The 15,215-nt window shown below is 38.8% G+C and overlaps 1 protein-coding gene across 1 annotated transcript; it reads right to left on the bottom strand.

The window, feature by feature from the left end:
- Positions 1-5,991: 5,991 nt before the first annotated feature.
- On the bottom strand, positions 5,992-7,379 carry LOC133780560 (metalloendoproteinase 4-MMP-like). Its single transcript, XM_062220225.1, has one exon. The coding sequence runs from the start codon at positions 7,229-7,231 to the stop codon at positions 6,104-6,106; it is 1,128 nt and encodes a 375-aa protein (XP_062076209.1). The 5' UTR covers positions 7,232-7,379; the 3' UTR covers positions 5,992-6,103.
- Between the last annotated feature and the right edge of the window lie 7,836 nt (positions 7,380-15,215).

Consider the following 15,215-nt stretch of genomic DNA (forward strand, 5'->3'; position numbering starts at 1 on the left):
AATAAGAATTAAGGGGCTCAAGAGGGAGGACTTTTTCTTTTGGATTTTTTGAACTTCAGAATTCTAAGAGAGAAATATAGTGTTTTTATCCAGCATACTTGTATTCATCGTGAGACTTGTGAAACTTGTGAACCTTAGTTCATTGATCACATTTCTTGGGATTCTACATTAATAAGAACAAAAAGTGGACGTAGGTTATCACCATCTGCTGGGGCCGAACCATTTTAAATCTTTTATGTCGTTTATCTTTTTGTCATGATTTCATCTCATTTCTATCGTTTTACTTTACTCCATGTCGTTGTCCAAATTAAGGGTCAACAGACCCATATATAGAGTAGGCACCGTCATTAGGTTTAACCAATAGGATTAGACTTGCAAAACACATAATTTAGAGCATCTACATAAATCCACGTAAAACAGCAGGTGACATGTCGCCACTTTGGTGGCCACGTATCGCCACCCCCACTGACTTTGGACACTTCCAAAGGTCCAAAAATGCTCCAAATTCCACCAAACTTTTTGGGAACCCTTAGATATTTTTATGTATCACTTTGGACCCAAATTTGCATTTTATAAGTGCCTACAATTTGAAACTCAAATTCACATCTTCACTATGTGAATTTTGCTAAGGGTTTATACCTTCCTTGTATTTTAACACTTTATCATTTGTATTTAACCAGTAATAACATTAACGTCATCAAGTCTAAGTGATACTTAGGGTCTTGTGAGGCTTCTTGAAGTTGGTGGGGAGTTGCTCAACCTGGATTTCCCTCATGGAGGGCGACTCATACTCGAACTCATCGTCACCTCCATGCCCCCGAATGTAATGACCATCTCACTTCAAAGGCTTTGGATTTCAATTTATAGTTCCCCTATCCTTTTTTTTATGGAGTCTCGTAGGTTCTAAGGGCGAACCCATGCTTTGGCTGTATCCTCCGAGGGATATGTTGTTGGGAATAGTGCCCTTAAATCAATTGTAGTTGACAAATGTTTCAAATATAATAAATAATTGAATTGAATTATTATGTATAAATAGAATGTGTCTGATATTATGATGATAATATTAAGTAAATATCAAACAAAATTTAAAGTTTATCTATGTGGTCTTAATCTCATATTGGTATGAGAATCAAGATTAAGATGATAAACTTGGAATAGTTCGCAGTAAAATAAATTTATTAAATCTTTAGATTAATTACTGTTAGTACGGTTCGCTAATATTATGAATATAACTGACCTAGATCTGGGTCACTGGTGTAGTAGGACACTTTCGTCAAGGTACTTTATATATAGTGATATATAGAACTAGACGAGATGTGATTTGTTAATACTTGTTTAAACATCATTTCATAATATTAATCAAACACATCAAACGATGATTATATAAACAATGATCTTAATCCTGAGATTACTATGAACTCCTATATATGTCATCTGATCCTTTGATTCACGTGTTAAGGTTTGTTAGAATGACCAGGCTAAGAACAATTATTTTGGGGACTCAATAATATATATGGCTGGGGACATAGTTTAACAGATATGGATTTTATACCTTCTTATAGATTTAATAATGGTTCCATATTGGGTGGACTTTTGGAACTGAAAAGGTTATGAGCACTCACATCACAAACTTGTTGTGACACAACCTTCACTAGTAAAGTCAATGGTACATTAGGAACAAGACATAATTAAAAGAGTAAAACGATAATTTTATTCTCTTTTAGTTATGAACCATTAATAGAGGATTAACTTTGTATGTAATGATTATATCAATGAACACTTTATTCTTTAATAAAGTACTCTGTAAATATATATGTCTCTAATTATCAAGAGTTCAATCTCATATTTATAGTGGAGTAATCATGAAATTAATAATTATTATTAAATCAAAGAGCTTTCATTAATAATCTAATATTTATTGGAGCTTGATATTATAGGTCCGTAGGTCCCCAGGGTGGCTTTATCAACACCATATCAAGATAAGAGTTGATACAAGGGTAAATTGGTAATTTGGAAATTTTATTCTACGGGCCAAGTATATAATTATATGATAATTGAGATTGAATAATTAATTTAGAATTAATTATTAAATATTCGAAAATGCGTTTATTAATTTAAATACAAAATTTAAAAATTCAAATATATTATTAAATAAATAAACTTTTTAAATTTATTATTTTATTTGAGTGGGAGAAAATAAAATTGGTAAGTCAAAAATAGTATTTGATTTATTGAATTTTAAAAGGCAATGATAATGATGATTGTTGACCCTTGATTTGGCCAACGACACGGAGTCAAATAAACGACAAAGAACAAAAGGAAATTAAGAAGATAATCAATTAGAAAGAAAATGACACAAAAGATTTATAGTGGTTCGTCCCCAACTAGATGGTAATTACCTACGTCCACTTAGTGTTCTTATTGATATTGAATCACAATATTGTGATCAATGAACTAGGGTTCACGAGTTTCAAAAGCCTTGGGAAGATTACAATTTCGGTGGATAATTTCACTATGTTTTTCTCTCTGAATACAAAGATCAAAAGTTCAAATGTCAAACGTCCCTTCCTTGAGCCCTATTCTTCATATTTATAGGCTCAAGAGGGATTACATGGGCCGATGGACCTTAATTACAATTAACATCAGTGTATCAAGGTAATAAAAGGAAACATAATAAATGTAATTATTACAAGATTGTGTATCCCAAAGAAAGTAAATGAAAGTATGCGACCAGACTGGTCGCACCTAATCGCGAGACTTGGCGAATCGATAATTATCTGTTCGATGGTCGAACAGGATCCCTTCACTCAAAACCTCCACGTGCCAACCACGTGTAAGAAAATCTTGCCACGCCATCAGGAGCCATTTTTGGGTAAACAATGATCATCAATTTGAATTTTGAATTTTGAATTTAAAATTTAAATTTTGAAAGATGGTTGTAATATTTTTCTTAAAAAGATAGTACATATTTTGTGGAAGTATTGATTTTAGTTAAATAAATAAAAGAAAAATGCAATATCCCTAAAAAGAAAATATCGTAGTTCACGCATGACATAGTCGAGGGACTGTGCCATGCGTGTAGCAGTACACTGATATTGTATCAATGTTGTTTTTATTTTATTTATTTAATTAATTAATCTATTTTCAAATTTGGTAAGTTAGATATTTACCTAAATCAATTCCTATCATTATTATGATATTATTATTATTATATTACTATTATTATTAGGAATAATAAGGTAATACATATTCTCTATATATATGATATAGAATACCAAGAAGTTGAGAACAATAGACATATACAAGTCAGTAAGAATTTTTGTTTGACAAAAAATTGTCATCTTCTTCATCTTTTATTCTAACATTTCTCAAACCTAATCCAAGTTCTCATGTGTTGAGATATACTTGTAATTCCTAAATTACAAACTCTTGTTCTCTATGTGCCCACACACATCTTGAGGTATAGAGAACACTCCGGAAGATTGTGTTTTGAGTACTCAAAGCGTTGGATAGGAAGATCGATATATATACGAAAAGACTCATGACACTTGATAGACTTCAAGAGTTAAATACTTTTGTTCTTGAATATTTCTGTATATGTGTATATGATATATACATATATATAAATATGTGTATATTTATATATATGGTGCATGATTAATAATATTTTATATTAATGTTTGTGCCTCGATGTTTTCTTGAACATATAAATTGTTTATATAAGAGATGAATTTTTTTGTTGTGTAATACACATTGGGCCCACCACGCCCGTTTTCGTTGTGCACTCTGATAATTTTTCCAACAATTTGTGGGGGCTGCGGTTTTCACCTCGAACCCTCTCTGGTTAACATTTTCCCTTAAGTCGGGTGGAGCTCTTTTTTAGGAGGTCTTGGGTTCGTACCTCCCATAAGTGGGGTTGGCGCCAGGTTGCAACATTGGCATAGAATTATCCTTATGTCTCTACTGAGGGGTATCACTAGTGGAGAGTCATGTTTTTCAACCGTCCACAGGTATGGTGGTTTCTCCTCTCGTACATGTTCACTCTCTTTATACATAGAGAGAGGAACATTAGAGTTTCTGTGTAACAGGTCGTTGAGTATCTCTTACATGTTCTCCACGGTGGCCTACAACCTTTGGTTTTTGAAGTGTAGGACACATATTTCATCTTCGTAGCGACAAGTTTGGGAACTTGAACTCACTGAGTGTACTCATTGGCGATTACCATGTCGTTGTTTTGAGGGACATTAGTCCTGATGGTTCAGACATGGGGCCATCGGCAGCCGTGGCAAAATGTGAGTTGTACGACCATTCATTGGAGTTGTGGCATGTGTTACGGGGTCCGACGTAGGATGAATGGCAGGAGATGATAGTTCTCCTCTTTTCCATTCTCTCGGGGCAGCTCTGGCGCACCTTCGTTCGTTGACGGGGGAGGATCCTTCATGGACTCCCTTAGCTGGGTTCTGTTTAGGTGAACCTCCACTTCTTTATTGTCTTGTAGGAGTTTTGAATGTCTTGGCATGTTTCCTTACCGAAATTAATGGAGGAACTACTGTTTGTTAGTTTTTTCTTCCCACAGGCGGTTCCAAACTGTTGACAATGAGAACTTGTGTCAACGATGTTAGGTGGGAAAAATCAAAGCTTAGTAAGAACATATCTTAGAATGGACTTGATGAAAATAAGTGCAGAACAACAAGGCTTAATAGCCTCAGTACACAATCAATTTTTCCAACCCCTCTGTTTGAGGGGTGAGGATCAATTTATAGTGGGGCTCTAATGACTTCTGGTACTTTGTGGTCCCGTTGGACCAGATAGTACATGGGTACACCGTCAGTGTGGTGGCACAAGTAATAGTTGTGCAGAAGGTCGTGGTGTCTGTTCTGGCATAGATCTTGTACATGTACTCTGGCTCCCTCTGTCCTACATGCATCCTTCGTACCTGTACGTGGACTTTGTACTTAATAGACATTCTCCCCTTTCCTAGATAAGCCCTTGCCTTGAGCCTTTCTATATTTTGCTAAGTATTGGAAATTTAATGGGATCTTCACTAAGGTAGAGAGGGTTACCTTGTAACAAAATGTCAAAGTAGGGGGCAGACCCATGTATGAGAGGTGTGCTCACCTAGTGACACCTACCATGGAGAGAATGGCAGGGCCTCGGCAGCGAAGCATGTATCTTCAAACGAAGCATGGCTGCGTAGCATGAGATAAGGGTCTCGTAAGGTCTGAGGCGATGGTAACAAGAGGCATCGTGTGTGGAGCAAGAGAAAGGTCTTGTGATGTGCTGTCCCTGGCGCGAGATAATGGTATCACGAGACATAGCTGCCTTGCGCATGAGGCGCGAGACAAGTGTCTCGCTGGGCACTGCTGCTTGGAGCGTGAGGCGCGAGACCATGGGTCTCGCGAGGCGTTGTTGGTTGGCATGTGAGGCGCGAGACCATGGGTCTCGTGAGGCAATGCTGCTTGGTGCGCGAGGTGATAGACAATGGGGGTCGCGAGGCGTTGCTGCTTTGCGAGACGTGATGTTGTGTGGCTTGTAGAGCCTCACATAGCGAGGCCTCACAACACGCGTCTAGTGGTACAGTGCCTCGCATAGCGAGGCCTCCCTTAGCGCATCCTAGTGTCTCGACAGGGCATACGAGTGTTTCACGCATCAATGCCTGGGCACGTAGCACCTCGCATAGCAAGGCCTTCCATTGTGTTAGGTTGCCTCTGTTTGTACCTTTAGGTGCTTAGGCGTGTCATGAGGTTCTCTTAAGAGGCCCTTGGTTGTGGGTGCCTTGTTCAACCGATTTCATATGGCGAGGCCCTTGGGTGTCGCGAGGCCGAACTTTGTGGTTTGGCGTGGGATGCTTTAAGCGTTAACTTGGTGTGGAATTTTGACATCCACAGTCGTTATTCTGGTAGGCATGATAGCATGTAATTCCTAGGCCGCAAGAAGCAATTCGTACAAGTTGTTAGTATTATTATAATAACAATGGCTTACATCAGTAATATATACATTTATATTTATCAAGGAAATAAGACACGCTTTTTACCAAAAACAGTTTTAACCCGACCCCTATATATATACACAAGTATACCTCTCTCTATTGACAATATTATACTCATAATAATAACGACAAAATCTTGAAAACAAAAATGTAGAAGAATTGTGTCGTACAAATTCTGAAATCAAAAGCCTGATTTGTAGAGATATCCGATTCCAATAAAGAATTAATGGTAAAGTTAGGGTTTGATCCGTAAAGAGCTTGAACTCCTTGTATGTCGTCAAGCTGCAAATCTACTTTCTTCTCTCTAGGCTTCAAACTTGGATACATAACAGCATCCTTAACCGAAGTATGAGTCAATCCAAGCAAATGTCCGATCTCATGAGTTGCCACCGATTCCAAATCGATCGCAACAGTTGATTTCTCCGATCCGAAGTCCACTGCCCACCTTTCCGAAGCATCAAGGTGGAACTTCCCACTTTCCGGAGAAAACGAGTGAGCTAGTACCCCAAGCACCCCATCAAATGGCTCAGAGTCACCATGATCGCCGCTGTAGAACCCTATCTTAATGTCAGCGTAGACATAGTCTTCCGTCTCAGAGAAACAAACGGGAATCACTGACGACCACCGAGAAAAAGCGCGTTTAAACACGGCTCTTATGTCTGAAAAGCTCAAGTACCGGATCATATAGTCTGGCGAGAAAGCGTACGTGAGAGTCATCGGCATTCGACGCGTCCAACGGGGTTTTCCCAGAAAGTATTCGTACCGTTTTGTCCCATGCAACGTAAAACTACGCCTACTCCCACTACTACTGATAGCATCGGCCACACCACATCTCGGCTCTTCGATTTGAGAAATCGTGTCTAAATCGAGCTTCCCTGTAACTGAAAGACCGTGGTTCGATTGAAATTGAACAATAGCAGATTCAAACTCGTCATCAAATTCCTCGTTGAACGTTACATTTTCCTCTCGTCGCAGATAACCAAAACGATGAAGATAATTCTTTAGCTCCGACAATCCGATGACGTGACTTCCTATATTTGCATTGAGGAATCTCACGCGGTAATTGCCGATGATTTCCCACTTGGCGTTGGAGTTTTGTGCAGAGTGATCAAGTGTGCTTAACCGTTTCTCTATTGTTGTGTGTTCCGGCATTACTCTGGCTGGAAGGCATGTTGGGAAGGTGATGGGGAGAGATAAGAACACAATGATGTAAAGAGAGTGACTCATGAAGATGAGAAACATGGTTGTTATGATGTTTTAAAAGTTTGGGGCTTGTTTGGAGGGAGACTTGACTTTAAATAAAGGATCGAAAAATCGTTGCACAACAGTTTCATTAACTATAATGCCATGGAAAATTTTGCAGAAAAGATAAGTGTGTGGTATTTTTATAAGTTACAAGTGTCTAGAATATTATATTTATTTGATGTGAAATGCAGGATTATTAATTTAGAGACTGCTAAAATGGTGGTCTACCCTTTCGATCGCTTCAATTGTAAATTCTCTGACTTTATTAATTAAGGACACTTAATGTGATGGTTGGTACGCAATCATGTGCAATGGTTCTTTTGTTTATTTATTTTTTTATGTTCTAGAAAAGGAAATGTTTGCTCTATTACTTTAAATGGAATAAAGCATTAAATTTCGTGTATAATTTTTTGTAAGGATTAACTTTCATTCGTTTCATGACTTACCAATTCTATAAATATATAGGGGAATTTTGCTATAGGGTTTTACTTTAAGACTTACCGGTATGGTTCTCAGTGTTTACAACCCTTGAACAGTTTTCGGCGCGATTTTTTTTTCTGACCGTGTATATTGTAGTTATTTAGAGCATCCTGCAAATTTTCAGAAAATTCTGAATAGTTTATAGTACCGAAAATTAGATTCAAACATGTTGTTGCACGAGTGACTAATTTTTTTTATGCGCGTGGAAAACAACATGATTGAACTTAGTTTTCGGTACTGTAAACTATTCAGAATTTTCTAAAAATTTTCAAGATGCTCTAAATAACTACAATATACACGGTCATAAAAAAAAGTCGCGCCGAAAACTGTTCACGGGTCGAGAAATACTGAAAGTCCTACCAGTAGGGCTTAAAGTGAAGCCCCTATAAAAGAATTGTCATATATATTTATATATATATGTATTAGAATTCTCTTATATGGCTTCACTTTAAGCCCTACCGGTGGGTCTCTCAGTATTTTGGACTCGTCAACAATTTTCGGCGTGATTTTTTTTTTGTGACTGTGTATATTGCAGCTATTTAGATCATCCTGCAAATTTTCAGAAATTCCGAATAGTTTACAATACCGAAAACTAATTTCAAACATATTATTGTACGCATGACTAATTTTTTTTATGCGCGTGGAAATCAACGTGTTTGAACCTAGTTTTCAGTACTGTAAATTATTCAGAATTTTCTAAAAATTTGCAGAATGCTCTAAATAACTATAATATACACGGTCATAAAAAAAATCGCGTCAAAAACTGTTTACAGGTCGAGAAACACTGAAAGTCCCACCGGTAGATTTAAAATGAAAGAATGGTGCTATATATATATACATATTGGTTCACTGAATAGTGTTAACGATATTCAAAAAGAAGACATATGGTAATGATAATCCTTTGATCATGTATCAATTCCAAATATATTGGTATAATCACGAGGGTGGTATACTACTTGATTAGAAATTCAACTATTTACTTTTACATTCATGTCTACGTTTGTTGCAGTCGATGAACCAAAAATGATTGTGTAGAAGATAAGTTTTCAGAAAGATTATTGCAGGAATCATGATTAGTATAGATGAATCGTGCTTGGCCATTAGATTCGGTTGCGTTTTTGGATCTGACGCGCACGATTGCTGTATCACTATTCATTTTCTTTGGTCGATTGAGAAAGAGAGTAACAAACTCTATATTTCTGTAGTTTTTTTTTTTTTTTGGTTATTGCGAGCGAAGTGAATAAGTGTGGTCGTTATGACTATGATAGCTACTTTTTTTCCGTTGTGTTTTGTATTTCGGTTTACGTGTGGAAGACTCAATGAGTCAAACTCAGAAAGGAAGTTACTGAAGTATTGCTTTGGGCGTCAACAAAACTCAACATATAAATTTAAACAATTCAACCATTCATAGTCTTATATAGCCCCCACAATGTCGTTGCCCCCACAATGTCGTTGCCTTGCTAAATATTATATTTATGTAAATAAATATATATATTCATATATATATATATATATCTTGACCGCCTAGTGTGTTAGTATTCTTTGTCAAGGAAGCTCGACATTTTACCAAACTCTCTCACATGTATCCTAAGAATAAAAGATTTTGTGCAAATATAAAGTATGCCATAGTAATAATTTCCTTTCGGTAGATGAAATCCCGCCTAACACCTAATAAGGCCCTTAGCAACCACCATGCATGGCCCACTAAAAAATAGACTCCATTATGACGAAGCTTTTGTAAGTTGTCGATGTTACCCCTATAAGTAAATATATATATATATTGGTTATTATTTTCTTTTTTGAGAAAAAGATAAAAGAGAAAATACCCGCAAAATACACCATTAAGAAAGGGGCCAATATAACGAGAGAATATATATAGAGGTCACTGAGGGAAAATCCTCCTTCCAACAAGTTAAAACATTACTTTTTAAAGCATTTTCGCTGAAAAGTTAGTTGACCTTAAGTTGAAAAGAAAACCAAGAGAACTTTTCTATAATAAATTGTTGGAAAAATAGTGCTAAGACTATAAAGTAACAATTTGAGGCATGATTTTTATTGAGACTCACCTATTATTAGTCAGATGTTTTTATAGATTTGTGTTTCTTCCATGAGTACATAAAAATCAAATATTAATGTGCTCAAAATGGTTATGAAGTAAATGAAAAATTGTAACTTAAAGTAGGCAAAATGATAAGAAAAAATAATAGGAAATTGTGTTAGTCCCACATGGAAATTTGAGTACCTTTTTAAAGGGGTATATATAGAATTCTATATCGTTAGCTTGGTAAGTTTATAAGCAAGGAGGCTCTTTCTTCCGTGCGCATAGGAGATGCAATCAAAACGGGTCTTGCAAAAACACATGAGACTGTGTGCGCTCGCGCATCCTTCGAGAATGAATGCATGCCCATGAACCCAGTCTACGTTGGGCTTGTATTGCAACTCATAATTTATTTTAGAGCACTTTGGAAACGAATATGGGAGATCTCATCCTTGTCTTACGAAAATTACTTAAATTTTTTACAGTTACCCAGAATTAACTTTTTTGGCAGTTACCCAATTTTGTTTCCTTGATTTTCAAGCACTTGGTCACCATTGAAGGCTATAAATAGAGTGCTTCACCACATTGTTTTAACATGATTTGAAAATTCTCTCTCTCTCTCTCTCTCTCTCTCTCTCGGTCAAAATTCTCTTGGTTTCTGGTTGAAGCTCCTCTGAGTTCATAACATTTGGCGTCTGTTTACCCTAAAAAATACTATTCACTGACGTGGCAAGATTCGTGTACACGTGGGTTGCACGTGACTACTTAGTGACTACATTCAGGTCGACCAACGACCAAGAGAGAAGTTGCTAGATGGAGTTAAGGATGATAAACGTACGGTAGATGTGTTAAAGGTGCGACCAGGACTAGTTGTGGATATGAAGCCATATTCCAAATACAGTTATAAGTTAGATATTTTTACGATATTTAACCCTATTTTTATGTAAAGATTACTTTTTCTATTATCATTCAAATATGAATAAATCAAGGTGTATTGGGCCTCGTGAGTGCATAAGTAGATTCTTGAGCCTATAAATAGGACTCAAGGAACTCTTTGAAGAGGGATGGATTTTTGGAGAGGGAATTAGTGTTTTACATACACAAAACTTTGTACATTTTTGGAGCTGGTGAAACTCTGTAAACCATCGTTTGCTGATTGCAGGTTTCATAATACGTTAATAACAACACTAAGTGGAAGTAGGTTATTACTAACATATGTGACCAAACCGCTATAAATCCTGGTTTTGTTTAGTCATTTGGACTCAACTTACAAATATTTATCTTTTTTGGTGACTCCGTGTCGTTGGCTAATTCGTCAGTCAACATTTTGGTGCTTTCATTGAGAGTCGAACTCAAAACGTTCAAGAAGATCAAATGGCAAAAACAACCAGGAAAGCGGGGCAAACTTTTGGGAATATGTCAAATCAACCTCCTCCAGGAGATGTAGCAGAAGATGAGCCACGAGTGGAGTTGGAAGAGGAGGAAATGGATTCTGAAACCTTGCGAAAAACTTTGATTGTATTGCAAGAAGAATTAGCTAATCTGAGGCCTAATCAAGAGAATGTAGCTGAGACAATGGTTTTCCAACAAAGGGAGATTGACCGGGAGCGCCAAAAACTGAATGAGAGCGGCAAGCTGACATGGACCGCTGACTGAGGGATGCCACTGCAGCCTTAGAAGTGGCCATTCAATTGGCACGAGGATAGCCTGCACCTGCCTCCGAACCGGATCAGCGACCCAACACTCTCCCTCAGAAAAATCCACATTCAGAGCATCCCTAGTATCACCATAATCCACCACAACCAAGGAATCCTCAAAGACCATAGCAACCTCCTGCTGTTCAACAGGACAGGCCAGTCCAAGATCCTGAGCAGCGACCCCCCTCTCGCACTGGTTGAGATAATGCCTAGCAGCAATGGCAGAATAGGGCCGAGCAGCATCCGAGAAGGCCTAGATGCCAGACAGCTGAGGAGCAAAACCCTCCTAGCAGGGGACAACATCCCTCAGGAAGTAGAAGAAAGGTGGATTCAAGCTCTGCAGTCAGAGGTCCCCCACGACATAGTAATGTCAGAGGACCTACCGAGGAGCAAAACCCTCCTAGCATTGGACAACGTTCATCGGGACATACCAGCAGGGAGAGAGGGAAACAGTGCGAACAACAAGTCGCACCCTCATAGGTCATAATTTAGAGATGGCCATGATTATAATGAGGCGGATTCTGGTAGGACGAACGCTGGTTGACAGTAGGAATAGAGAGGCGAACGACAAAATCCTCCGCCAATGGAGAACCGACCTATAAGCCAAAATGCTGGGGGCAGCCTAAACAACCCAATGTCTTTAACCGACTAGGTACATGCGAGCAAAGGTGAAGGGATGAAGACCTGAGGGATGTACTCAATAATCAAAGGGAAAGGAACGATGATTACTTTCCCCCAGCTCTAGTCGCTCCAGCAATACCAGACGTTGTACAAGCCCAAATAGATGCCTTGAATCAGGCCATTCAGCAACTAGTTAGGAACAGGGCGTCCCATATAGAATTTGATCAGAGGAGGGGCACTCCATTCATTCAAAGAATTGTTGTGGCAGAGACTCCAAGAAAATTTAAGATGCCAATTTTACCCAACTTTAGAGGAGGAAAAGATCCTGTATCTCACGTTAGATGATGCTTAGTGTAGGATTTTTCCTGCCATGTTATTTGAATCTGCTCAAGAATGGTATTTCAAGTTCCCTCCGGCCAGCATAGTTTCCTAGGAAATGTTCGTCAAGGAGTTTTACAGACAGTTCTATGCTGGTCGAATACACCCAACAAAGGCCAATTAGTTGGTCGAGATTCGACAGAAGGAGGGAGAAACCCTAATAGGGTATATACAACAATTCATGCGAGCCGCTGCTCGGGCCAAAACTATTGGAGATGAGGGAAATATGATGGTGGTCATGGATGGAGTACATCGACATTCTCCCCTCTAGAGTAGTTTATAAAATAATGTAGTCAAGAGCACTCAAGAATTCCTGGATCGAGCAAACAAGTATTTCAAGCTCAAGGAGGCTATTGCTAATGAGGGGAACTCTCCTGTGGATGACCAGGGCAAGAAGGAAGACCCCACCAAAGTCTCCAATGGAATTGGTAAACCCAACGACAATGGCAAAAATAATGGAAAAACTTGGGGAAAAAGGGCCAACAACGAGCTAGCAACATCTGATAGCAAGCGCCCCAAAAACAATAGATACAAGCCAAGGTTCACCAATTACACTGCACTGGTCGATAGCCGAGCTGAAGTATATCAGGCCAATCATACCCCTATTCCCTTTAGGCAGCTAGCACCGATTAGAAAAGATATCTCCAAAAGGGACACGACCAAGTTTTGTCGTTTTCACAACGACTATGGCCATGGCACCAACAAGTGTAACCAACTAAAAGATGAGATCGAGTTCCTTATCCTACAAGGACATTTAAGGAGGTATGTACAAGCTGGTGGTGGTTCTCAATAGGAGGCTCACGCATGCAACGAGCAGGCACCTGTACACCAACGCTTTCCTCCTTTACAACCAACTCCAGTCGATGGTACATTGTTGACCATCTGCGGAGGACCACACATAGCTGGTGACAGTGGTAAGGAAAGGGAAAGATATTCCAGAACCCTACGTCACGATCAGGATATCGAAATGCTAAATGGAATAGAGGAAGAGTTGATAACTTTCTCCAATCTGGACGCTCAGCATGTTCGATTTCCCCACTTAGATCCTCTGGTCATAGATGTTCTCTATGGGTCAATTATTAAAATGGACATTCGAATTAGGGCAGTTTGAAATTTCTTATTCGCCATGAGCAGCTATAAAGGGAAAAGCTCTAGCAGATTTTGTTGTGGAATTCACTAGACTCCATGAGAGCAAATCGATGGCAGAGACTGACAGTCAAAATCAATCCCCTACCTGGAAGTTATTCATAGACGGCTCATCCAACGAGCACAACGCAGGGGCATGGTTGATTTTAATCACACCCGAGGGACATCGGTTTCACTGTGCGATCAGATTCAACTTTACAGCTTCCAACAATGAAGCCGAGTACGAGGCTCTGCTCGCATGATTAAGACTATCCAAGGATATGGATATAAGATCACTAGAAGCATATAGTGATTCTTAGTTAGTAGTTAATCAAATTATAGGAGAATATCTAGCCAGGGGTCTCAAGATGGTGGCTTATTTGAACAAAGCAAAGGACTTGCTGGCACAATTTGAGAAGTATACTCTCCAACAAGTACCTCACGATCAGAATTCAAATATTGATGCCTTAGCCAAGTTGGAAAGCGCTAAAGATGCTGATGCCTTAAGCATAGTACAAGTTGAACATTTGTTGGCATCGAGAATTCAAGTGGAAGAATCCTCGCTTATGATACAAGCGTCAGACACGTGGATGACGCCCATCATCAAATATCTCAAACAAGGAGTATTACCAGCAGAAAGGAACAAGGCGAGGACGCTTCAAAGACAATCAGCCCGATTTATTTTGGACGACAGAATCTTGTATAGACGAGGATGCTAAGGAGAAGGCTAAGGAATTGAGGCAAGAAGTACATGAAGGTTTCTGTGGAGATCATGCTCGGGGCAAAGTTTGTCAAAAAAGATACTTTAGCAAGGATATTTCTAGCCTGCCATGATCAATGACTCTATGGAATTTGTTAAAAAGTGTTACAAGTGTCAAAGATTCTCCAAGATACCACGAGCTACCAAAAATGAGCTCAAACAGATGCAAAGCCCGTGGCCGTTTGCAGTTTGGGGAATTGATCTGATTGGATCTTTACCTACAAGTAAAGGGAATGTCAAGTGTGCAGTTGTTGCTGTTGACTACTTTACTAAGTGGGCTGAAGCTGAGCCACTCACAAAACTAACGACCAAGAAAGTATTGGATTACTTCGTTAAAGAGTTTTTCGATATGGGTTACCAAGAAAAATTGTCTCTGATAATGGCACGCAATTTGACAGCGATCTTGTCACTGATTTCTACGAAAGGCATTGTATTATCAAGAGTTTTTCGTCAGTTGCTCATCCACAGGCCAACAAACAAGTTGAAGTTGTTAACAAGACTCTAAAGGACACGCTGAAGAAAAGGCTCCAAGAAGCAAAGGGGGCGTGGCCAGAGCAATTTCCAGAAATACTCTGGTCGTGTAGAACATCTCACCGAACAGCAACAGGCCATACACCATTTTCTTTGGCGTATGGGTATGAAGCCATGTTGCCTATTGAGCTAAACCCACCATCGAATGGAAGGCTAACATACGACCTGAGCACGAATAACCATTTATTAATGGATTCTTTGGACTTGGCCAACAAAAGGCACGATCAGGCTCAACTTCGAGTAGCAGCATACCAACAAAAGGTCGCTCAATATTTTAACTCTAAAGTATGCGAAAAAAAGTTTAACGTGGGAGATTTGGCACTTAAAAGATTTTATCTCAACACTCACGAA

The sequence above is a fragment of the Humulus lupulus genome, chromosome 5, assembly GCF_963169125.1.
Source record: "Humulus lupulus chromosome 5, drHumLupu1.1, whole genome shotgun sequence".
NCBI classification, from domain to species: domain Eukaryota; kingdom Viridiplantae; phylum Streptophyta; class Magnoliopsida; order Rosales; family Cannabaceae; genus Humulus; species Humulus lupulus.